The 26,591-nt window shown below is 46.1% G+C and overlaps 1 protein-coding gene across 7 annotated transcripts; it reads right to left on the reverse strand.

Moving 5' to 3' along the window:
- Positions 1-1,233: 1,233 nt before the first annotated feature.
- LOC121867779 (cysteine-rich secretory protein 2-like) lies at positions 1,234-26,051 on the reverse strand. 7 transcript variants are annotated; one of them, XM_042367908.1, is made up of 7 exons: positions 26,010-26,051; positions 25,331-25,582; positions 7,481-10,600; positions 5,778-5,914; positions 5,419-5,564; positions 4,975-5,169; positions 1,234-2,254 (listed from the first exon to the last, which is right to left on the reverse strand). In XM_042367908.1, exons 3-7 carry the CDS (start codon positions 7,569-7,571, stop codon positions 2,005-2,007), a joined length of 819 nt encoding a protein of 272 aa, XP_042223842.1. In that variant the 5' UTR covers positions 7,572-10,600; positions 25,331-25,582; positions 26,010-26,051; the 3' UTR covers positions 1,234-2,004. The 7 variants fall into 7 exon arrangements, with proteins under 7 accessions (XP_042223842.1, XP_042223822.1, XP_042223831.1 ...); XM_042367888.1 differs by having other exon boundaries at positions 25,331-25,666; positions 26,010-26,048; XM_042367897.1 differs by having other exon boundaries at positions 25,948-26,033.
- Positions 26,052-26,591: the final 540 nt, after the last annotated feature.

Raw genomic sequence — 26,591 nt, forward strand, 5'->3', positions numbered from 1 at the left:
ATCACACATATGGAGGTCTCTTTTCTTTCTTTGTTTTATCTCTCAGGGGTTCAAACCTCTTCTCTTCTCTCCCCTCTCGTTTATCGTCAACCGGAAGTGATTTGGGTGTCCTCTTAAACACCAAGGGGAGGAGAGGGGAGAAAAGAGGAGAGGGGAGAAAAGAGGAGAGGGGAGAAAAGAGGTCATTGAACTATGTTTAGGCAAGAACTTTGAGTTTTGTATTTGCATCTTGTTTCGAGGCTGAGTGAAGCAAAGGAGAGAGAGAGAGAGAGAGAGAGAGAGAGAGAGAGAGAGAGAGAGGTTAAGTCATGGTTGGAAGGAAGGGAGAGAGGGTTTGGTGGTGTGTGTGTGTGTGTGTGTGTGTGAGTGAGGTAGAGTTTACAATATAATAACCAAATGTTAATCCTTTTTAAGTAAACTTAGTATGTTAACAGACCTTAGGATCTCGTAAGCCTTCAATAAATAATAAATGATTAGTGTCGTTGTCATACAGAATTTTGGCCCATTGGACTTAACCACTGCCACCCTATTGGACTTAACCACTGCCACCCTATTGGACTTAACCACTGCCACCCTATTGGACTCAACCACTGCCACCCTATTGGACTTAACCACTGCCACCCTATTGGACTTAACCACTGCCACCCTATTGGACTCAACCACTGCCACCCTATTGGACTTAACCACTCTATTGGACTTAACCCTGCCACCCTATTGGACTTAACCACTGCCACCCTATGGACTTAACCACTGCCACTATTGCTTAACCACTGCCACCCTATTGGACCTAACCACTGCCACCCTGTTGGACTTACTGCTGCCACCCTATTGGACTTAACCACTGCCACCCCTATTGCCTCTTGACTTAACCACTGCCACCCTATTTGGACTTAACCACTGCCACCCTATTGGACTTAACCACTGCCACCTAACCCAGACTTAACCACTGCCACCCTATTGGACTTAACACTGCCACCCTATTGGACTTAACCACACACTATGGACTTAACCACTGCCACCCTATTGGACTTAACCACTGCCAATTCTATTGGACTTAACCACTGCCACCCTATTGGACTTAACCACTGCCACCCTATTGGACTTAACCACTGCCACCCTATTGGACTTAACCACTGCCACCCTATTGGACTTAACCACTGCCACCCTATTGGACTTAACCACTGCCACCCTATTGGACTTTAATTATATAGGTTGTAAAAGAAAAACACATCGTCAATTGATATAAAGTTTATAATATAGAGACACAAATTGATATATATATAAACAACATCTGGTTTGTGCTGTTGTTTGAGAGTTATAAACAAGTTTTACATAGTTAATAACACAGGGAAACATCAACGCACACACACACACACACACACACACACACACACACACACACACACACACACACACACACGTTTCCAAATTCAATGCATATTATCCAAGTTCTATAAGCAAATTAGTCTCCCATAAGAATAAGAAAAGCTTAGTTCAGTATCCCCTCCTACAGCCTCACCTAGGAGTCTTAAATCCCAGCTAGACCTCCTATATCCTAGTATATCTTCCTATATCATTTCTTAACCAATCAGCGAAGAGTATCAATGTGCTCTTTCCACCAATCAGAGAAGAGTATCAATGTGCTCTTTCCACCAATCAGAGAAGAGTATCAATGTGCTCTTTCCACCACTCAGAGAAGAGTATCAATGTGCTCTTTCCACCACTCAGAGAAGAGTATCAATGTGCTCTTTCCACCACTCAGAGAAGAGTATCAATGTGCTCTCTCAACCAACGAACTTCTAGTGATAATCCCTAACTCCTAATCTCCCTCTCACTCTATAAATACTCCCCCAAACATCAACAATCTCCCTCCTTCTCCCTCTCACTCCATAAATACTCCCCCAAACATCAACAATCTCCCTCCCTCTCCCTCTCACTCTATAAATACTCCCCCCACACATCAACAATATCCCTCCTTCTCCCCCTCACTCCCTAATTACCCCCTCAAGGATAAGTAATCTTTCCCTTACACTTACACGTTGCTCGACAGTATCTAAGTCTTTCGAGTCCTTCCTTGGTGCGAGTCTCACAGAGCCATGATGAGAAGGCCATCTGAAGCTCCTTGCAATTGACCCACAAGTCACCATATGGACAGGAATTAGTACATAGTCTTTTCGCTTTGCACTCTGTAGGACACGAGCCGCACGGGATGCCTCGCTTGTACGGGCGGGGTAGGCTCTCCAAGTAGTTACCGCTGGAATGAGGTAGTTGAAGGGTTGTTAATTTGGATTAGATAGATAGATAGATAGAAATTCAGCAAAATATTCATGGGAATTTGTATTGATTTATCATGTTGTGTTGGTAATGTAGATAGGCTATATACGTAGACACTGTAGGTATATAAACAATGTATAGTGCCTAGACAGTGCAGGTATATAAACAATGTATAGTGCCAAGACAGTGCAGGTATATAAACAATGTATAGTGCCAAGACAGTGTAGGTATATAAACAATGTATAGTGCCTAGACAGTGCAGTCTCATATATGTAGTGCCAAGACAGTGCAGGTATATAATGTATAGTGCTAGACGGTGCAGAGTCTCAAACAATGTATGAATTGAAGACAGTGTAGGTATATAAGGCAATGTATGGTGCAGGAACAGTGTATAGGTATATAAACAATGTATAGTGCCAAGACAGTGCAGGTATAAACAATGTATAGTGCCAAGACAGTGCAGGTATATAAACAATGTATAGTGCCAAGACAGTGTAGGTATATAAACAATGTATAGTGCCAAGACAGTGCAGGTATATAAACAATGTATAGTGCCAAGACAGTGCAGGTATATAAACAATGTATAGTGCCAAGACAGTGCAGGTATATAAACAATATTATAGTGCCTAGACATTTTTAATTATATAAACCAATGTATAGTGCCTAGACAGTGTAGGTATATAAACAATGTATAGTGCCAAGACAGTGTAGGCATATAAACAATGTATAGTGCCTGAACAGTGCAGGTATAAACAATGTATAGTGCCAAGACAGTGTAGGTATATAAACAATGTATAGTGCAAGACAGTGCAGGTATATAAACAATGTATAGTGCCTAGACAGTGCAGGTATATAAACAATGTATAGTGCCAAGACAGTGTAGGTATATAAACAATGTATAGTGCCAAGACAGTGTAGGTATATAAACAATGTATAGTGCCAAGACAGTGCAGGTATATAAACAATATAGTGCCTAGACAGTGCAGGTATATAACAATGTATAGTGCCAAGACAGTGTAGGTATATAAACAATGTATAGTGCCAAGACAGTGCAGGTATATAAACAATGTATAGTGCCTAGACAGTGCAGGTATATAAACAATGTATAGTGCCTAGACAGTGCAGGTATATAAACAATGTATAGTGCCAAGACAGTGCAGGTATATAAACAATGTATAGTGCCAAGATGCAGGTATATAAACAATGTATAGTGCCAAGACAGTGCAGGTATATAAACAATGTATAGTGCCAAGACAGTGCAGGTATATAAACAATGTATAGTGCCAAGACAGTGCAGGTATATAAACAATGTATAGTGCCTAGACAGTAGGTATATAAACAATGTATAGTGCAAGACAGTGTAGTATATAAACAATGTATAGTGCCAAGACAGTGCAGGTATATAAACAATGTATAGTGCCTAGACAGTGCAGGTATATAAACAATGTATAGTGCCTAGACAGTGCAGGTATATAAACAATGTATAGTGCCAAGACAGTGCAGGTATATAAACAATGTATAGTGCCAAGACAGTGCAGGTATATAAACAATGTATAAGGCAGGTATATAAACAATGTATAGTGAAGACAGTGCAGGTATATAAACAATGTATAGTGCCAAGACAGTGCAGGTATATAAACATGTATATGCCTAGACAGGTATATAAACAATGTATAGTGCCAAGACAGTGCAGGTATATAAACAATGTATAGTGCCAAGACAGTGCAGGTATATAAACAATGTATAGTGCCAAGACAGTGTAGGTATATAAACAATGTATAGTGCCAGACAGTGCAGGTATATAAACAATGTATAGTGCCAAGACAGTAGGTATATAAACAATGTATAGTGCCAAGACAGTGTAGGTATATAAACAATGTATAGTGCCAAGACAGTGAAGGTATATAAACAATGTATAGTGCCAAGACAGTGCAGGTATATAAACAATGTATAGTGCCAAGACAGTGTAGGTATATAAACAATGTATAGTGCCAAGACAGTGTAGGTATATAAACAATGTATAGTGCCAAGACAGTGCAGGTATATAAACAATGTATAGTGCAGACAGTGTAGGTATATAAACAATGTATAGTGCCAAGACAGTGCAGGTATATAAACAATGTATAGTGCCAAGACAGTGTAGGTATATAAACAATGTATAGTGCAAGACAGTGCAGGTATATAAACAATGTATAGTGCCAGACAATGTAGGTATATAAACAATGTATAGTGCCAAGACAGTGCAGGTATATAAACAATGTATAGTGCCAAGACAGTGCAGGTATATAAACAATGTATAGTGCCTAGACAGTGCAGGTATATAAACAATGTATAGTGCCTAGACAGTGCAGGTATATAAACAATGTATAGTGCCAAGACAGTGCAGGTATATAAACAATGTATAGTGCCAAGACAGTGTAGGTATATAAACAATGTATAGTGCCAAGACAGTGCAGGTATATAAACAATGTATAGTGCCAAGACAGTGCAGGTATATAAACAATGTATAGTGCCAAGACAGTGCAGGTATATAAACAAGGTTGTTTGTATCACCAAGATTTTGTTTGGTAAGTACACACAATACTTAGAGGGGGAAGTACCTACTGGAAAGAACACACAAAAGGAAGTAGCTAACAGGGCAGTACCTATCATGGCAAGTACCCAACACGACAGTACATACATGGGGCAGTAGTTACATACATGGGGCAGTAGTTACAGACATAGTTGTAGAAAGGTCTGGGTTTAGCTTTGGCACAATAAGCTAAGCCACAACCTAACTGGTGGGTAGAATGCCACACCATCTGCGTATAGTGACCAACCACCGTTAAATCATTCTTCAGTCCCCCGTAGGTGAAATTGTCCTTCTCTAACCACCAGGTCTTGACGGCGAAGAACCTGTAAGGGTCAAAGGTCAGGTCACTCATATGCTGGTAAGGTGTTTGTATTTTGGCAGACAGACAGACATAGAATTTACGTTAAATAGGTATAATCGCTTTAAAAACACTTAAGTTAGATTAGGTTAGGATTAGGAAGTGATTGGGTTAGGTTAGGTTAGATAAGCATCAGGGGGGGGGTAATCTCTACATGATCCCACAAAAAAACAAACAAATCACTATACAACACGTAGGAAGGAGGGTATCGAACCATGGTACTTGATGTGTCGCGACGAAGATATTTTGACCACAGGGCCCAAACTGCTCTACGGTGCGGCCTCTGTCATCATCGTGAACTAAGAGCTGGCAGGAGTCGGCCCATCTCTGTGCGTCTACAGCAGCAACTGACGACCAACTCTGTCAAACACACGTATATATACAGTACATATTATATCAGGGTTATATTAATGTTCTATGGCTATATTATGTTTACAGTATGGCTCTAGCATGTCTTGTGTATATTCTGGCCATAGTTTGGCTATTTTGGGCTGTATTTTTACTATTTTAGTGGCTATATTCTCGCTAAATCTCGCTACATTTTGGCACCATTTTGGCTATATCAGGACTCACCATAGCCAGCATGTTGGACGCTGGAGGCTTAACTTTTGACCGGAAGAAGTTATGGAACTGGACCAATCTCTTCTGTATCCGATACTTGGCTGGCTCCAATGACCTGAGTCGAAGCTTACTGCCAAAAAGCTTAGGCCCTGTGAGATATAATGAGAGATGAGAGATAATGATAGAGACGTGTTTTTTAAGCTTACTGCCAAAAAGCTTAGGTTCTGTGAGAGATATACTGAGAGATACTGAGAGAGAGACAGAGAGACAAAGAGACAGTATTATGTATTGTTTCATTTACAGTTTTATTTACATAGACTAAACATTTTTTTTTTATTTACACTAACAATCGTAATTAAAATAGTGTAAATAATATGGAAGAAAAAGATGTTTGATACTAGGGGTTATTTGATAGGCTCGGTGTATGGTCTGTCTGTCACACACACACACACACACACACACACACACACACACACACACACAGTTCCAATGCCAATAAAGCCTTTCATGTAGGAAGAAGACAGTGATTAAAGTGCCCGCTGCTTGACCACTGGCCTCCTCCTCCTCCTCCTCCTCCTCCTCCTCCTCTCCTCCTCTGTCATCATCGTCTCCTCCTTCACCCCACCTCTTCCTCCTCCTCCTCCTCACGTCATCATCATTCCTCCTTCCTCCCACCTCTTCCTCCTCCTCCTCCTCGTCATCATCGTCTCCTCCTTCCTCCCACCTCTTCCTCCTCCCCTCCCCTCCTCGTCATCATCTTCATCATCGTCGTCATCATCACCATCATCTTCATCGTCCTCGTCATCATCATCATCATCGTCGTCCTCCTCGTCATCATCTTCATCGTCCTCGTCATCATCATCATCATCGTCGTCCTCCTCGTCATCATCATCATCATCGTCGTCCTCCTCGTCATCATCATCTTCTCCTTCCTCCTCCTCCACCTCCTCCCTTCCCGTCAACTGGTCTCTCTCCTCCTATATCCCCCTCCCCTCCTCACCCTCCTCCTCCTCCTCCTCCTCCTCCCCCCTCCTCCCCTCCTCCTCCTCTCCTCCTCCCCCTCCTCCTCCTCCTCCTCTCCTCCTCCTCCCTCCTCCTCCTCCTCCCCTCTTTCTCCTCCTTATCCTTAACACTCCTTTTTTACAGACGACACTCACTATCTCTCATATCACACACACACACACACACACACACACACACACACACACACACACACACACACACACACACACACACACACTGAACCCTCCTACCATCACCACTATCACTACCACTATCACACACACACACACACACACACACACACACACACACACACACATCAACCACTTTCATTATTTACTCAAATGTTATGACCTCTGCTAAACCCTGAAGTCACTGTCTCTCTCTTCTGTGTATGTATGTATGTATGTATGTATGTATGTATGTATGTATGTATGTATGTATGTATCTATGTATGTATGTATGTATGATAATGTGTTTCTCTAAATAATAAAGGCTTAGGAAACAATAATAACAGGTAATGAGTATCAAGAATGAGTAATGAGGAATGATGAGGAATGATAAGGAATGAGTGAGGCATGATAAGGAATGATGAGGAGTGATGAAGAATGATAAGGAATGATGAGGAATGATAAGGAATGATGAGAATGATAATGAATGAATGAGGAACGATAAGGAATGAGGGAGGAATGATAAGGGAGGAATGTACTCACGACGATCAGTACGCCAGGTGTAGGACAGGTGTAGCAGGGCAGTCACCATCACTACCAGCGCCACTTGTAGTCTACAGTCTCGTGGCGTCATGATCCTACCGGCGCCGCCACCTCCTCCTCCACTCCTAACACCCTCGAAGGATCCTTGCTGCTGTGTCCTGGGATATGTGAGTCCTAGGAGACGTAACCTGGAAGTCTTTACTGCTGTGCCCTGGAATCTGTAAGTCCTAGGAGACGTAACCTGAAAGTCCTTGGAGACGTAACTTGGAAGTCCTTACTGCTGTGCCCTGGGATCTGTAAGTCCTAGGAGCAGCGTCTTGGAACTTCAGGCGATTTAATCCTTCAAGTTAGTTCAGTAACTCCTCCTCCAGCTGACGCCTTTGAAACTGTTTGCTAGTGTCTCAGCAGGCGGTGCCCTAAAAAACTGTTGATCCTAGCACCTCTCCCCCTTTGAGCTAAGAGTCTTAGTACATCTGCCCTAGGAGCTGAGAGTCCTTTCACATATGCCCTGGAAACTGAGAGTCCTAGTGCTTCTGCCCTGGGTAGTGAGAGTCCTAGCAGAAGTTACTCCTGATGTTCTAGCAGCTGAATTCCTAGGTGGATGATGTCCTAGGTATCAGAGGTCCTGCTATTATCCTCTTGTTTGTTGTCATTCATCAGCTGATTTGTGTTTACATTCGTCAGCTGATTTACGGACCCACAGCTGTTCGCTTGAGAAGTCTTGGAGAACACTCGGGGGAATTTCTAACCAACACACAAACGTATCAGTGGAGACTCTCGGCGATTACAGTAATCCGGATTTACCTCTGAGTGTTGTCTAGAACTCTGACGTCGACTCGAAAATCCCCAAATTGATCACACAACTTGAGAAACTTTCCACGGTGTTCTTGATGTTCTATTGTGTTCTTTTGTTAAGTGGATGTTGACGTCATTGATGTAGAAACTTGTCAATGTTTACTTCGAGGTGAAAAGTCTTTATTTTTACACTTATTTCAAAATCTCTCGTGTTTTTTTTTCTCTTGGTGTTGTAGATATTTTACGAGGTAACTCGGTAAAGTATCGTTGTTGACAAGTTTTCAATGAAATAAATTATACTTCTTTTATTTTCTTCTTCTTCAAATTAAGATTGATCAAAACACTGACCAAACACACACAAACACACACACACACACACATACACAGACACACACACACTCACAGTTGCTAATGTTGCAGGAGTGATTTTGATCATAAATTCCTGAACATATTGTGATTCTTATTATATTTTCAACCACGATTTATAAAATATGTCTTAGTTTTCTCTCGTTTTTAGTTCAGTTAATCGTAGGGGATGAGTTTGTTCAACCAGGTAAAGATTAATAAGTCAATATTAACCAAACTAACAACCAAAACACCCAGTACCAATTCACTATATTTTGGTCTTTTTCAGTTATATCCTATTTATAAGTTAACTCCTGAGCCTCAGTAAAAGTTAGAGAGGTACTTGTTACCAACTATGACACACACACACAGGTTAATGACACTTAACCTCTCATACAGACATTAGAAGGTTGATTTACGAGAGAAAGTTATGGAGGACGTATGTGTCTCTCTTCTCAGCAAGCCACCATACTTTCTTCTCAGCAAGCCACCATACTTTCTTCTCAGCAAGCCACCATACTTTCTTCTCATGGCCTCATCACACGTGGGAAAAAAATCACTCACTGTTTACATTGGACAAGTGTTGATAAACTTTCCATTTCACAAAGTTTAAGAATTTATCAAGGTTCTCGATGTATTTTTTTTTTTTTTACTTTTTTTGTTGTTCTCTTTACTGAATCTGGTCCATGGCTATCTTGGATATTTCTGTACACTGGCAGGACTGGACCATCACTATCACCATCACCACCTCCTTCTCCCTCACACTGTAAACATAGACTAATAGGATCCAATGCCGAAGAGATGCTATTGTTTTGTTTACAGCATCGAGATCCTATTCAGAGTAGTATCAGATCCCTTGTCGTTTATACCATCACAGATATATAAACTAAAAACATTAATTACTATTTTCTAATGTTAACAAATTACCAGACATTAGTTTATAATATACACTCAAAAATAAATTAACCACAAGCCTCCCAGGAGACAAAACTAATATCTGAAGTGTAAGAATTGTAATTTTTTTTCAATATAGACGTAAGTTAAATTTCTCCATGATAATAAGTTAAATTATAACAACAACTCACGTATTATAGGTACAGTAAGTTATACACCAAACATACATACAAAGAAATATTTTTTTAACAGTATTTTCAAACATTCATTATATACAGATATTTAAGTTAAACCTTATATAATAGATTATAACTATCTTTCTTTAAATTCTCGTATTAAGTTTTTATATATGGGATAAATTCATATAATTCTTGTCGTAAGATCTTTTAATATATCATTGAGTATTAATAAGACTTTTCCAGAATAAAGACCTTTTTGGAATCACTTTTTTCTCATCTAAAGTCTAATTATTTTTCTCGTAAGTTTAAGTCACTATATTCAAAGTAAGATATATAAGACTTTTCTAACCTTAAGATCTTTTAAAACTGTTCTTTTTTTACCTTATCTTATACTAAAGTTACTAAGATCTTTAGAGAATTTCAACTCTTGTCGTCAGAAATTTCGGGCATTTTATGGTTCATGATTACAGCACAAATGTTCAAATGTCTTGATAATTACAGTACAAATGTTCAAATGTTCAATTATCTTTACTTGTGTCAGCTAGCTCTATGGATGGAAAACCTCACTCAATCACGCACTCACTCACTCACTCACTCACTCACTCACTCACTCACTCACTGACGCAGCTTATTCTAGAGTGGTGGGGAGAGACAGGTGGTTGCCAGGTGGTGGAGAGAGATTGTCAGGTGGTTGCCAGCCGATAGAGAGACTCAGGTGGTTGACAGGTGGTGGAGAGACAGTCAGGTAGTTGCCAGGTGGTGGAGAGACAGTCAGGTAGTTGCCAGGTGGTGGAGAGAAACTGTCAGGTGGTTGACAGTTGGTGGAGAGACAGTCAGACGGTTGACAGCTGGTGGAGAGAGACTCGGATGGTTGACAGCTGGTGGAGAGAGATAACCAGAGGTGCACCTGAAATACGAGACACACAGCTTAATTAGCTTGACACCTGTGGGTACGGGAACAGAGAGAGAATATGTGTGCGTGTGCGTGTGTGCGTGTGTGTGTGCGTGTGTGTGTGTGTGTGTGTGTGTGTAAGAGAAACAGATGTAGAACGTATATAGGTGACTCACTTTTATAATTGAAAATATTTTAGCTTTGGGTGGGCGGGTGGTAGGGTGGGTGGGCAGGTGGCAGGGTGGAGTGGGCTGGGCAGGTAGGGTGGGTGGGCAGGTGGTGAGGTGGGTGGGCAGGTGGTGAGAATTGAAAGGTGGGAAGAAGACCTAAGGTAGGAATGCTGCATGGAGTGCCACAAGTCTTGCAAAAGAAACCAAAGGTACCACAGAGGGAGGAATGAAACACGATTCTTATTTCCACAAGTGTTTAAAACTTGTCTTAGACATGTTTAGAAGCTTGTCTTAGACGATGTTTAAACTTGTCTTAGACGTGTTTAAAACTTGTCTTAGACGTGTTTAAAACTTGTCTTAGACGTGTTTAAAACTTGCTCAAGACGTGTTGTTTTAGACCTGTTAATAATCATGTTAAATTGTGGTTTAATCAAGTTAATTTTTGTTGTTTAAGTGAGGGAGGGGTTCGGTGTCCCCCCCCCCCAGATAAGACCAACTACCTCCCGTTTCTTCCGTCTCTTTACATCTTCTCCCTCCCTTCTCTCACCTCTCTTCCTCTTCTCCCCTTCTCTGAATGTCTTTTTTAAAGGCGCCTACCTGTCCCTCTCTCTCTCTTTTTCCACACACACACACACACACACCTAACAGTATTGACAGATGACATCTCATATAACTCTTCATGACAGCTGCTTATGACAATCATGTCCACTGTGTCTGTCTGTTAAGTCGCTCACACGAGGACAGAGAGAGAGACAGAGAGAGAGAGAGAGAGAGAGACAGAGAGAGAGAGAGAGACAGAGAGAGAGGGTCCGGTTTCAATAATCTGGCCTCACTGTCAAATCAATCATCACCTACGCTGTCAAACTCACTCTCCCCCACTCACCCTACTCCACTCGCCCCCTCCTCCCCCTCACCCTACTCACTCGCCCCCCACTCCTCTCCCCCACTCACTCCCTCCTCTCCCCTCCTCCTCCTCTCCCCCACTCACTCCTCACCCCCTCCTCCCTCACCCCTCACTTTTCCCCCCCCTCCCCACCCCTCACTTCCCCTCTCCCCCTCACCCCACACTGTCCCCTCTCACCTAATCCTCTCCCAAAAGAGTAAGCAAATGAAGTCCAAGCAGCTGAGGCAAAACAAATGAAAAAAAAAAAAGTAAAAAGAAAAAGACTAAATGAATCAGATGAATAAATGAAGGAGATTGAAAGAAATTGAAGTAAATTATTGAAATGAATCGACAAATACAGAAGAAATTATACAAAAACAATAAAAACAAAGACAATTAAAGAAATAAACATAGAAATATACACAAAAACACAAATAAACAAGTACACACACAAACAAACAAACACAAACATAATAATAAGTAAAAACACAAAGCAAAAGAAAACAAACACAAACAAACAAACACGAACATAATAATAAGTAAAAACAGAAAAATACTTATAAAGAAACACAAAGCAAAAGAAAACAAACACAAACAAACGCAAAGATACAAATAAACAAAAAAACAAAAACAAAACAAAAAAAACTAAAAAATATAACAAGGAAACTAAAAAAAGGAATAAAAATCCAAGAAAAACACAAAAGCAAACAAAAACAGAAACAAACACAAACACCCACAAAAAAAAATAAACCGAACACTAATATAAACAGCAAAAAATAATAAACAAATAAACGTAAAAAAAACAGTAAAATTGACAAATAAACAAACAAGATCGAAACACACACACACACACACACACACACACACACACACACACACGAGGAAGTGGCTGACCTCTAGGTGCCATTAGCCTGTGTTGCTCCTTAGGATTAATGAGCACTTAAACCAGTTCTGTGTTTGTGTTAAAAGATCTCTTGTGTGTGTGTGTGTGTGTGTGTGTGTGTGTGTGTAAAAATAATATTAATAACCACATCAACCACAACAACCACATCAACCACAACAACTACATCAACCACAACAACCACAACATCAAAATCAACAACAACAACAACAACAACAACCACAACCACTGGAGTCTCTGCTTAATATAGTAACCTTCCTGGGCCACTGTTCTACTGCTGGACAGACAGACAGACAGACAGACAGACAGACAGATAGACAGACAGACAGACAGACAGTAAGATAGAGAGACAGACAGACAGATAGACAGACAGACAGACAGACAGGAAGAAAGAGACAGAGTGAGAGTTTAACAGATATTTGTGTCAAAAAAAAGTCAGACAGACGTGGTCATCCAGGGTCAGGGTCAGAAGGGGTGGAGGGGTCAGGGGGAGAGGGGTCAGGGGGAGAGGAGTCAGGGGGAGAGGAGTCAGGGGGAGGGTAGGAGAGAGTGAGACAGCAGGAAATGTCCGTGTGATGGTTTGTCCATCTCTGGGTGTGCAGCTGTCCTTGGTGGTCACTACCCAGACACACAGACAGACAGACACACAGACAGACAGATGTACAGATACACACAGACAGACAGACAGACAGGCAAGAAGCTAGAATGATGAGTTCACTCACATTACATACATACGTACATACATACATACATACATACATACATACACACACACATACATACATACATACATACATGCATCTGTCCATTATGAGAGCAGGTGTGTTAATTACACGTCACCAGGTGTACGACAAAACACGAATAGTTCCTGTAATAGACACGTCACTATCATGTTCCAAACACGTTTTTTCTCCCTTCGTTCGTGATGGCTACATTCTTAAAAGTTCCTCCGTAGAAATTCTCACTTAACTGGTGATGTGAGAACGTATTTAACTGTCCTATAACATCAATATATTGGGTAAAATGTCGCCAACACCTCACTGAGACTCTACCCTTATGTATTAACTTATAATTACAATATATGAAGGTAATCTTATGTGCTATCAAGTCAAAGACAGAAACGGCCGACTACTTGGAGGGGGGCGAGAAGTTTTAAATATGGTGAGCGTAATGAACAGGGATGTTTTTTTTTCACTCTCTCTCACTCTCTCACTCTCTTTTTCCTTCGGTCACTTTCCAGTGTGTTATAATTAGACTCTATTTCTGGCGAGCGACGCTGAGTTAGTGAAGAAGAGAGAGAGAGAGAGAGAGAGAGAGAGAGAGAGAGAGAGAGAGAGATTAGGATGTACCATCTTGTGTTTTTTCAGGTACAGGGCAGGTACAGGGGCAGGTACAGGGGCAGGTCAGGGGCAGGTACAGGGGCAGGTACAGGGCAGGCACAGGGCAGGTACAGGCAGGCACAGGGGCAGGTGCAGGGCAGGCACAGGCAGGTACAGGGGCAGGTAAGCAGGCAGAGAGACAGGGGCAGGGGCAGGGACAGAGGCAGGGGCAGGCACAGGGGCAGGTACAGGGCAGGCACAGAGGCAGGGACAGGGGCAGGCACAGAGGCAGGGACAGGGGCAGTACAGGGCAGGTACAGAGGCAGGGACAGGGGCAGCACAGGGGGCAGGCCAGGCAGGTCACAGAGGCAGGCCAGGGCAGGCACAGAGGCAGGGGACAGGGGCAGGTACAGGGCAGGCACAGGGCAGGTACAGGGGCAGGTACAGGCAGGCACAGGGCAGGGTACAGCAGGTACAGGGGCAGGCAGAGGCAGGACAGGGGCAGGTACAGGGGCAGGTACAGAGGCAGGGACAGGGGCAGGTACAGGGCAGGCACAGGGGCAGGTACAGAGGCAGGGACAGGGCAGGTCACAGGGGCAGGCACAGGGGCAGTGGGGGCAGGGCACAGGCAGGGTACAGGGGCAGGTACAGGGCAGGTACAGGGCAGGCAGGGGAGGCAGGGACAGGCAGGTACAGGGGCAGGTACAGAGGCAGGGACAGGGGCAGGTACAGGGGCAGGGGCACAGGGGCAGGTACAGGGGCAGGTACAGAGGCAGGGACAGGGCAGGTACAGGCAGGTACAGAGGCAGGGACAGGGGCAGGCACAGGCAGGCACAGGGGCAGGTACAGAGGCAGGGACAGGGGCAGGTACAGGCAGGAAGCAGAGGCAGGGACAGGGGCAGGCACAGGGGCAGGTACAGGGGCAGGTACAGGGGCAGGCACAGGGGCAGGTACAGGGGCAGGTACAGGGGCAGGGACAGGCAGGGACAGGAGTAGGGGGCAGGTACAGAGGCAGGGACAGGGCAGGCACAGGGGCAGGTACAGGGGCAGGTACAGGGGCAGGCACAGGGCAGGGTACAGGCAGGCACAGGGGCAGGTGCAGAGGCAGGGGCAGGCACAGGGGCAGGTACAGGCAGGCACAGGGGCAGGGACAGGGGCAGGTACAGGGGCAGGTACAGGGGCAGGCACAGAGGCAGGGACAGGGCAGTACAGGCAGGCAGGGGCAGGTACAGAGGCAGGGACAGGGGGTACAGGGCAGGTACAGAGGCAGGACAGGGGCAGGTACAGAGGCAGGCAGCACAGGGGCAGCAGAGGCACAGGGGGCAGGGCAGTACAGGGGCAGGTACAGAAGCAGGTACAGGCAGGCACAGGGGCAGGTACAGGGCAGGCAGAGGCAGGGACAGGGGCAGGTACAGAGGCAGGCACAGGGGGGCAGGTACAGAGGCAGGTACAGGGCAGGCACAGGGGCAGGCACAGGGCAGGCACAGGGGCAGGTACAGAGGCAGGGACAGGGGCAGGCAGGGGCAGGTACAGGGGCAGGTACAGAGGCAGGTACAGAGGCAGGTACAGGGGCAGGCACAGGGGCAGGTACAGAGGCAGGGACAGGGGCAGGTACAGGGCAGGCACAGGGGCAGGGCACAGGGGCAGGTACAGAGGCAGGGACAGGGCAGGCACAGGGGCAGGGACAGGGGCAGGCACAGGGGCAGGTACAGGGGCAGGTACAGGCAGGCACAGGGGCAGGTACAGGAGGCAGGCACAGGGCAGGTAGCAGGGCAGGTACAGGGGCAGGTGGCAGGGCAGGGACAGGGGCAGGGACAGGGGCAGGTACAGAGGCAGGGACAGGGGCAGGCACAGTGCACAGGGGCAGGTACAGAGGCAGCAGGGACAGGGGCAGGTACAGAGGCAGGCACAGGGCAGGTACAGGGGCAGGTACAGAGGCAGGTACAGGCAGGTACAGGGGCAGGTACAGGGCAGGTACAGGGGCAGGCACAGGGGCAGGCACAGAGGCAGGCACAGGGGCAGGTACAGAGGCAGCAGGCACAGGGGCAGGTACAGAGGGGCAGGTACAGGGCAGGTACAGGGGCAGGTACAGGCAGGTACAGGGCAGGGACAGGGGCAGGTACAGGGGTACAGGGGCAGGCATAGGGGCAGGCACAGGGGCAGGTACAGGGCAGGGGCAGGGACAGGGGCAGTACAGGGGCAGGTACAGGGCAGGTACAGAGGCAGGTACAGGGGCAGGGACAGGGCAGGTACAGGGGGCAGGTACAGGGGCAGGGCAGAGAGGCAGGGACAGGGGCAGGTACAGAGGCAGGTACAGGGGCAGGCATGGGGCAGGTGGCCAGGGCAGGTACAGGGGCAGGTACAGGGGCAGGTACAGGGGCAGGTACAGGGGCAGGTACAGGGGCAGGTACAGAGGCAGGTACAGAGGTGGGCAGGTACAGGGGCAGGTACAGGGGCAGGCACAGGGGCAGGTACAGGCAGGCACAGGGCAGGTACAGAGGCAGGTACAGGGGCAGGTACAGGGGCAGGTACAGAGGCAGGCACAGGGCAGGTACAGGGGCAGGTACAGGGCAGGGGACAGGGGCAGTACAGGGGCAGGTACAGGGGCAGGTACAGGGGCAGGTACAGGGGAGTACAGGGCAGGGACAGCAGGTACAGGGCAGGTACAGGGGCAGGTACAGGGCAGGTGGCTAGGGGAGGGTACAGGGGCAGGTACAGGGGCAGGTACAGGTACAATAATGAACACAAACCAACATCGTTACATTATAATACATTCAGGTGTTTATGAGATGATCACTTCCTCCCTATCTGTTCCTCCCTTTTCTCCTCTCCTTCCTCCTATTCCTCCCTACCTCCCTTGTCTCCTCTGCCCTCTCCTCTTCCTCTCTCCTCCCTCCCTCCCTCTTGGCCTTCTGATCGGAGCAACAGCTGGTGTTCCATATGGCGGCACCCATCGAAATGTAAACAAAGCCGCCATGATTGTTTTGTTCACTGTGGTGGCCGCTAGAGGGGGTGAGAGGAAAGATGGAGGAGTGAGAGACAGGCAGTGATGGATATAGGGCATAAGGGAATTGAGTGAGGGAAGGAGAGAGAGAGAGAGAGTATGTGTGTGGGTGTCACCATCTTTATTCTTGCTCTTAAAGATAACTACAGTCTCTCTCTCTCTCTCTCTCTCTCTCTCACACACACACAAGTTTATTACTTGTTTACATTATTGTTTGTGTCACCGTGGGGGAGATGCCTGGTAGAGACAGCTGGCGAACGATTTAATGAATTCTTCAGAGGTGTGTGTGTGTGTGTGTGTGTGGACCGCCCTCGACCCAGTACTAGATGTGTCAGTATATTTTACTATTTTAATGAAGGTGTATACTTTGATCACACACACACACACACACACACACACACACACACACACACACATCGTTATCCTCACCAGATGAAAAGGAAATGAATTCAAGAGACATTCTTCCTTCACAAAGATGCAAATCTTCAATACGCGTAAACACACCCTGGATCACTAACCCTGCTCACACACCTCCTCCGCCCCCCCACACGCTCCTCCGCCCACACACACTCCTCCGCCCACACACACACACACACGCTCCTCCGCCCACATACACACACGCTCCTCCGCCCACGCACACTCCTCCGCCCACACAAGCCCCTCCGCCTCTTGAGTAGATCAGAGATAAGATTCGCGCCAAATTGAGTATCATGAAAACATATGAAAGCAATCCACTATCATTCAACGCAAACAAACGATTCGATTTTGTTTTTCTCTTCTGGTCATATGTGATTGGGCTATAAGTGATGTAATCCTTAGGTGTGGTGTATTCTGGCGTTTATTGGATCGTCTATGTTTTTGTTTAGCGATGTACTTTTGTTTATAAACGTTTAAAAATAAGAATGTGTATTTTTCTGGTGTTTAGCATTTATGTGTGATTCAGTATGATGTTTAGCAATGTTGTTTTGTTTATAATGCGTTACAAAAGGATCAAATATCGTTCATAGATGATTCAAACACTCTATACAGATCACTTTGATTCTCGGATGATCTGGATTTAAAGTTCACGATTGTCTTTTGTCAGGGAGGAGGATGACGGTACATGGAGGCGAGGGGTCGTCTTAGGTGTTTGTTTGTGCTTCTGGTATTATGTGATCTGATCTCCCCGACCCCTGACCCCTGACTCTGACCACCCCTTATCCAGTCACGACCCCCCGACTACCGCCCACCAATGTGTGTGTGTGTGTGTGGTGCGTGTGCGTTTAAATTAAACTTATTTTTTCGGATCACTTAAAGATTAGCCCACCATTTATATTTAACCTGATAATTAAACTTTTCTACGTTGCCTGTCAGGTTAGGTTAGGTGGGTTAGGTTAGGTTAGGTGGTTAGGTTGCTAGGTTAGGTTAGGTTAGGTTAAGGTAGGTTAGGTTATATCGCCGTTTGAGTTTTTGACTATACGGTCAGATAAACTGCTACCTGATAATAATACATACACACACACACAAATAACAGCAGGATGCTCACAGTTCGTAGGACGAGGTAACCCAGGTGACCTTGTGGTAGGATTAGTGATATACCCAGCTCCCCCTCATACCTGGCAGCTCACCCCTCATACTTGGCAGCTCCCCCCACATCCTGGCAGCTCACCCTCATACCTGGCAGCTCACCCTCATACCTGGCAGCTCACCCCTCATACCTGGCAGCTCACCTCATACCTGGCAGCCCTCATACCTGGCAGCTCACCCCTCATACCTGGCAGCCCCCTCATACCTGGCAGCTCACCCCTCATACCTGGCAGCTCACCCTCACCTGGCAGTCCCCCCATACCTGGAGCCCCCCCATGGACCCCCACCTGGAGCTCACCCCTCATACCTGGCAGCTCACCCCTCATACCTGGCAGCTCCCCCCATACCGAGTCCCACCTGGCAGCTCACCCCCACACCTGGCAGCTCCCCCCATACCTGGCAGCTCACCCTCATACCTGGCAGCTCACCCCTCATACCTGGCAGCTCACCCCTCATACCTGGCAGCTCACCCTCATACCTGCAGCTCACCCTCATACCTGGCAGCTCCCCTCATACCTGGCAGCTCCCCCTCATACCTGGAGCTCCCTCATACCTGGCAGCTCCCTCATCATACCTGGCAGCTCCCCGGCAGCCCCCATGAGCCCCCAACCTGGGAGCCCCCCAACCTGCAGCCCCCTCATACCTGGCAGCCCCATACCTGGCAGCTCACCCCCACCTGCACCCCCTCATACCCAGCCACCCCTCATACCTGGCAGCTCACCTCATACCTGGCAGCTCCCCCTCACCTGGCAGCTCACCCTCATACCTGGCAGCTACCCTCATACCTGGCAGCTCCCCTCATACCTGGCAGCTCACCCTCATACCTGGCAGCCCCCCCTCATACCTGGCAGCTCACCCTCATACCTGGCAGCTCATACCTGGCAGCTCACCTCATACCTGGCAGCTCACCCCCCATACCTGGCAGCCTCACCTCCACCTCATACCTGGCAGCTCACCCCCCATACCTGGCAGCTCACCCCCATACCTGGCAGCTCACCCCCCATACCTGGCAGCTCACCCCCATACCTGGCAGCTCCCCCACACCTGGCAGCCCCCCTCATACCTGGCAGCTCACCCCCATACCTGGCAGCTCACCCCCATACCTGGCAGCTCACCCCATACCTGGCTCACCCCACTGCGCCCCCCATACCTGGCAGCCCACCCCTCATACTGCAGCTCACCCCTCATACCTGGCAGCTCACCTCATACCTGGCAGCTCACCTCATACCTGGCAGCTCCCCTCATACCTGCAGCTCACCCGGCGTCCTCATACCTGGCAGCTACCTCATACCGCAGCTCCCCCTCATACCTGGCAGCTCACCCCAGCCCCCCATACCTGGCAGCCCACCCCTCATACCTGGCAGCTCACCCCCATACCTGGCAGCTACCCCCATACCCGCCCCACCCGCCTCATACCTGGCAGCTCACCCCTCATACCTGGCAGCCCCCCATACCTGGCAGCTCACCCCTCATACGCCCCATACCTGGCAGCCACCCCATACCTGGCAGCTCACCCCTATACCTGGCAGCTCTCCCTCATACCTGGCAGCTCACCCTCATACCTGGCAGCTCCCCTCATACCTGGCAGCTCACCCCTCATACCTGGCAGCCCCTCCCCCTCATACCTGGCAGCTCCCCCTCATACCTGGCAGCTCACCCCCATACCTGGCAGCTCACCCTCATACCTGGCAGCCCTCCCTCTCATACCTGGCAGCTCACCCCTCATACCTGGCAGCTCACCCCCATACCTGGCAGCTCACCTCATACCTGGCAGCCACCTCATACCCGCAGCTCACCTCATACCTGGCAGCTCACCCCTCATACCTGGCAGCTCCCCCTCATACCTGGCAGCTCACCCCCTCATACCTGGCAGCTCACCCCTCATACCTGGCAGCCCATCCTGCAGCCCCTACCTGGCAGCTCCCCCATACCTGGCAGCTCACCCCCATACCTGGCAGCTACCCCCATACCTGGCAGCTCACCCCTCATACCAGCCCCCCAGCCCACCCTCATACCTGGCAGCCACCTCATACCTGGCAGCCCCTCATACCTGGCAGCTCACCCCTCATACCTGGCAGCTCACCCCTCATACCTGGCAGCCTCTCATACCTGGCAGCTCACCCCACACCTGGCAGCTCCCCCAACCTGGCAGCCCCCTCATACCTGGCAGCTCCCCCCACCTGGCAGCCCCTCATCCTGGCAGCCCCCCACCTGGCAGCTCACCCTCCTACCTACCTGGCAGCCACCCTCATCATACCTGGCAGCTCACCCCCATACCTGGCAGCTCCCTCATACCTGGCAGCTCCCCCTCATACCTGGCAGCTCCCCCCTCATACCTGGCAGCCCCCTATACCTAGCAAGTCCTCTTTGTTTACACCTGGGGTTACCTTATTATTGTTTGCGGATTGTCTGTTTTGTTTCTGTTTACTGTCTGTCTGTCTGTCTGTCTTTCTTTTCTTTCTTCCCAGGCATTGCAAAGTCTCTCTCTCTCTCTCTCTCTCAGGAAAGAAAGGGTTCAAGAGTAATTGTTTAGAAGAACAAAGATGATGATGTGTGCTCAACCAAGACAAGAGAAGGCTATGAGTGTGGTTAGGTTAGGTTAGGTTAGGTTAGGTTAGGTGGAGGGGTAGACCGAATCAAGTTTGTTCACCCTGACGTTTGATAACAACAACAACAATAACAAAGGAAACTATAATAGCCTCTTTTCACCTTGGATGAATAAACTGAGAGAGAGAGAGAGAGAGAGAGAGAGAGAGAGAGAGAGAGAGAGAGAGAGAGAGAGAGAGATTGAAGGTCGTCTATCCTATGCTGCATGAAAATATCTTCTCTCCTTTGCATCTACACACACACACACACACACACACACACACACACACACACACACACACACACACACACCGTCTCCTCCTCCAGCAGACACTCGCCCTCGTCAGTAGTGGCTGCGTCAAGAGGACCGACTTTGTTAAAAAAAAATAACTGAGTAGTTCCCCCTCCCGACACCTCAAATAATGACCCGCACCAGGTCCCATTTTTTTTCTACGAACTTCTAATGAGGACGTCATGGGGGGGTGAGCAACGAGGTCTAGACACCCCATAACCCCCCCCCCCCATACCCTCCATCACTGAGGTAAAGGTGGGGGGGGGGAGGGAAGGCACACGACCCCAGGTAGAGATGTGAGGGGAAACTACTGTATTCTAACCTTGACCTGTGTGTGTTGTCCAGTCCCAGAGTTGAGAGAATATAACCACAGTCGAGTCTTGGAACAGATACACCGCCATATTTACTCCCTAGCATGTCTTAGTTAAAGGAGAAAGATACATTTTAATCTATCTATTCTCAGAGAAAAATTTACCTCAGGGATTAACACATTCTCAGATCTGCAGTTAAAGGAAAAAGGCTAATGGACTTGTCTCTGGGAACCTGTCTTTGAGACACCTGGAAGATGTTAATGTAATTCAAGGTGTGTGACCAGGTATAGGCAGGTGTGTGACCATATGTAAGCAGGTGTGTGATCAGGTGTAGGCAGGTGTGTGACCTGCCTACACCTGTGTGACCAGAAATAAAAGTAAGTCTCTCTCTCTCTCTCTCTCTCTGCTAACAATGGAATACACCAAGATTAATAATAATAATAATACGGAAGGTGAACACAAATTCAAGGTAACATTATTTAACCTTTCATTTACAACTAACTGGTATTAACGTTGTGCCCTTGGCGACTAACCCAGACAGGGGGAGGAGGGGTGATCCTGGAGGGAGGGAGGCCGGAGGGGAGTAGGAAATGAGGGAGGAAGGGATTCTGGAGGGAGGCTCTAGGGAAGGAAATGAGGGAGGAAGGGAAGGTGGAAGGATGGAGGGGAAGGAGATATTGAGGGAGAGAGGTTGGAGGGAAGGAAATGAGGGAGGGAGGCTTGAAGGATGAAGGGAGGGAGGGAGGAAGAGAGGCTCAAGGGATGAGAGAGAGAGAGAGAGAGAGAGAGAGAGAGAGGGAGGGGCTAAAAGGATACACCTGGTTTATCAACAACAAACAGAACACCACGAGCTTAAATATATATCAATTATTTTTATGCTGTTATTGTCGAGTCGCTTTCCGTCAACTTCCCGTTCTCAGTTGGTATTCAGAGATATAAAACAAACATAAATGTAATTCTCATATTATTTCTTTGATTCTTACTAAATAAAACTAAATAGAACTACGTCACTGAGGCTCCTCGGCGAATGCGCAGAGAGACATTCATGTTTGTTTACGTTTTCCTGGATCCGGATTCTCGAGGATTCACACTATGTATTTTTTTTTAGTCGCTGATTCTGGGATAAGAGTTCATGTGTCTTTACTTTAGAATCCCAGCTTAGTTTTGATATATTTTACGCTGCATTTAGGATAGGTTAGGTTGGGTTGGGTTGGGTTGGGTTGGGTTAGGTTAGGTTAGGTTAGGTTAGGTTAGGTTAGGTTTCCACAATACCAGAAAGAAAGAAAGCATCACAACAAAAACAATATAATAAATGCTCCAAGTTGGGCTCGTCTCTGTACATCGTGGGTCTCTATTATGTGTTTATACTCGTCAGTGTTACAGCAAAAGTTCATCTCAAACAGGATACAAATTTTTCTTAACTGGATTTTTCACATTTTTGTTTCTGTTGTCAAAACATGACCTTTAGACAGGCAAGTGACGCGACACAGCAGCTGACTTAATGTAAACAAAGACTTTAAAGACCCCCATCAGCTGACTTAATGTAAACAAAGACTTTAAAGACCCCCATCAGCTGACTTAATGTAAACAAAGACTTTAAAGACCCCCATCAGCTGACTTAATGTAAACAAAGACTTTAAAGACCCCCCATCAGCTGACTTAATGTAAACAAAGATTTTAAAGACCCCCATCAGCTGACTTTTGTAGTGGCGTAAATGTTTGTCGTGTAGAATGAGTTTGAGCAATGCAAGATGACACACACACACTTAGAATGCAGTAAGGTAATCCCCATTCAAAGTTTTTGCCGCCAGACATTATTTTATAAACAGAGAGGGAACCCCCCCCCCCCTGTGTGTGTGTGTGTGTGTGTGTGTATCTCCTTACCTCTACCTCCTTACCTCTACCTCCTTACCTCTACCTCCTTACCTCTACCTACCTATTGTACATCTACCTCCCTACCTCTGCTCCCCTACCTACCTCCGTACCTCTCCCTCCCTACCTCTCCCTCCCTGCCTTTACCTACCTATTGTACATCTACCTCCCTACCTCTGCTCCCCTACCTACCTCCGTACCTCTACCTCCGTACCTCTACCTCCCTACCTCTACCTCCGTACCTCTACCTCCAGCCACATCCCCCCCATGACATTACCAGGTTCTCTATGACGTCCCATCCCTTAATGGGGGTGACCTAGATAGTGACGATGGCCGCCAACCTCTGACCTTGTTGACGAAGACTGATCCACCCGTTGATGAGTCTGGCGAAGGTTGGTTGCGCTTGGCGAACGTTGGTACCGCCTGGCGAAGTTTTTTTGGGGGGTTCGAGATTATTTACAGTGAAACCGCCATTTAACGGATTTTTATCTTTGTATTTTTCGTTGGTTGGGATTTTCATTTTTAACGGACCCTCCATATAACGGATTTTCCTCTAAAGTTCGTTAGTTTGGAGTTTCATTTCTAACGGGCCCTCGATATAACGGATTTTTTATCTCTGTACAATCCGTTAGTTGGGAGTTTCATTTCTAACGGACCCTCGATATAACGGACTTTCCTCTCCGTCTAGTCCGTTAAACAGAGGTTTTTACCGTATAATGAGTATTTCTTAGTTGGCTACCTCTCCTACCTTACTTAAAGTATAAACAATAGGTTGACAATATTGTTGGAACTCTCTTATTTACGCTTTTATTTTTTTCTCAAGAGTTTATTGTTTTCGGGAGAGGAATTGGAACTGTTCTTGTAGTGGTTGTCTCTTGCCTGATTGATAATTAAGAGAAACAAAAGAAAAGTTGAGGATTAATTATAATTGGCAGGAAAATTGTCAGGGCGATTAATTTATGAGAAGAGGAAAATTATCAGGAAAGGAGGGAAATTATCAGGGAAATGTAGAAATTATCTGGAAAATGCAGAAATTATCTGGAAAATGTAGAAATTATCTGGAAAATGTGGAAATTATCAGGAAAATTAGGAAATTATCAGGAATAATAGGGAAATTATCAAAACGTAGATTCTTCCGGAAAACGAATTATCAACAACAACAAAAATCCATAAATTAAAATTATCACAAAATAATTAAAATTAAAAAAACAAATTATCAGAGAAAAAAATTTCCCTCCAAATAAAAAATAATCCTAATTCATTTCATTTTTTTTTCATTCTTATTTTCTCCCGTATTTTCCACATTCTTATTTACTAATTTATTCACTTTTTTACATCTTATTTTTATTTATCCATTTTTATCAGTAGTATTTTGATTTTATATTTAATATTTTATTTTTATTTTACATATTTTTCTTATTTTAATTTTTTCCATTATTTTTATTATGAAATGAAAGAAGAGGAAGAGGAGAAAAATATGAGGGAAGAGGAAGGTGATTAAAGGAAGAAGAGGGAAGAGAAGGAGGAGAAAAAGACGATGATGATGATGATAATAAGGGGAAGAGGGAAGAGGAACATGATAAAGAGGAGGAGAAGACGATGATGAAAGGAGTAAGCAGAAGACGATGATGAAAGGAGTAAGCAGAAGACGATGATGAAAGGAGTAAGCAGAAGAAGAAGGAGAAGAAGATGGTGAAAGAAGTAAGCCGAAGAAGAAGGAGAAGAAGAAGGTGATGAAAGGAGGAAGAAGAAAATCAAGAACAAGAACTAAAGAAAAACAAGTGAAAATAGGGTGATAAACTCAAGGGAATACAAAGAAATAGAGAAATAGATTAATTTACCTGTAGTAAGACTTGAAGGTAATGATGGCAGGTGTGTTCAGCAGGTGTGTTCAGCAAGTGATGGTCAGCAGGCAGTGGTGTTCAGTTGGTGTGCTCAGTAGATGGTGCTCAACAAATATGTTCAGCAATGTGTTCAGCAAGTAATGTTCACCAAGTGTGTTCATCAGGTGGTATTGACAGGTGCTCAACAGATGGTCACACTCGTGGTTTTTCAATTCTGTGGTAATTCCCAAAGTTTCGAAACTTCAGAATCTGAGGAACATGAACGTTTAGAAGTCACTGTCTCATCTTTTGGTTCGGTCTCAGTTCAAAGGTTCATTGAGTAGAATTTCCAGACTTAATATAATAAAACACAAGAAAATCATATAGTGAAATTTTATAGTGTCATATGTAGAGAGAATAATGATGTATCGAATCACCCAGGTATGAAATCACCTAGGTATCGAATCACCAAAGTCTCGAATCACCAAGGTATCGAATCACCCAGGTATCGAATCACAAAGGTAACGAATCACCAAGGTATCGAAATACCTAGGTATCGAATCACCAAAGTCTCGAATCACCAAATGTATCGAATTAACTAGATCTCGAATCACCAATATGTCGGAAACACGAACCGTATCGAACGCAACACGACTGAAGTATGAGACAATCTTTGAAACCTGTCTCGTCCACTCACCCTCGACCACTACACTGTCTTCTCCTCGATGCCCAGGAGGTCACTGCGTCTCCCTCACACCCTCCCTTCCTCCCTCATGCCTCACCCCCCCCCCCCTTCACACCAGACAGACAGACGGACGGACGGAGGCAAGGACGTTATCATCTCTTTGCTTGTTGGGGAAGTTTTCTGATCTCATTCATCCTGTTTCGACTCACATCCCGAGCTTTCTATGTTGTTTTGTTATACTAGGGTGTGGTAGGGTGTGTTATAGGTGTGGGTAGGGTGTGTTATAGGTGTGGGTAGGGTGTGTTAAAGGTGTGGGTAGGGTGTGTTAAAGGTGTGGGTAGGGGGTGTTAAAGGGTGTGGTAGGGTGTGTTAAAGGTGTGGTAGGGTGTGTTAAAGGTGTGGGTAGGGTGTGTTAAAGGTGTGGGTAGGGTGTGTTAAAGGTGTGGGTAGGGGGTGTTAAAGGTGTGGGTAGGGTGTGTTAAAGGTGTGGTAGGGTGTGTGTTATAGGTGTGTTAGGGTGTGTTAGAAGTGTGTAAGTGTGTTAGAGTGTGGGTTTAGTTGTCTAGGGGTGTTAATAGGAGTGCGTTAGGGTGT

This window comes from Homarus americanus, unplaced genomic scaffold (genome assembly GCF_018991925.1).
Source record: "Homarus americanus isolate GMGI-L3 unplaced genomic scaffold, GMGI_Hamer_2.0 scaffold32583, whole genome shotgun sequence".
Lineage (NCBI taxonomy): Eukaryota > Metazoa > Arthropoda > Malacostraca > Decapoda > Nephropidae > Homarus > Homarus americanus.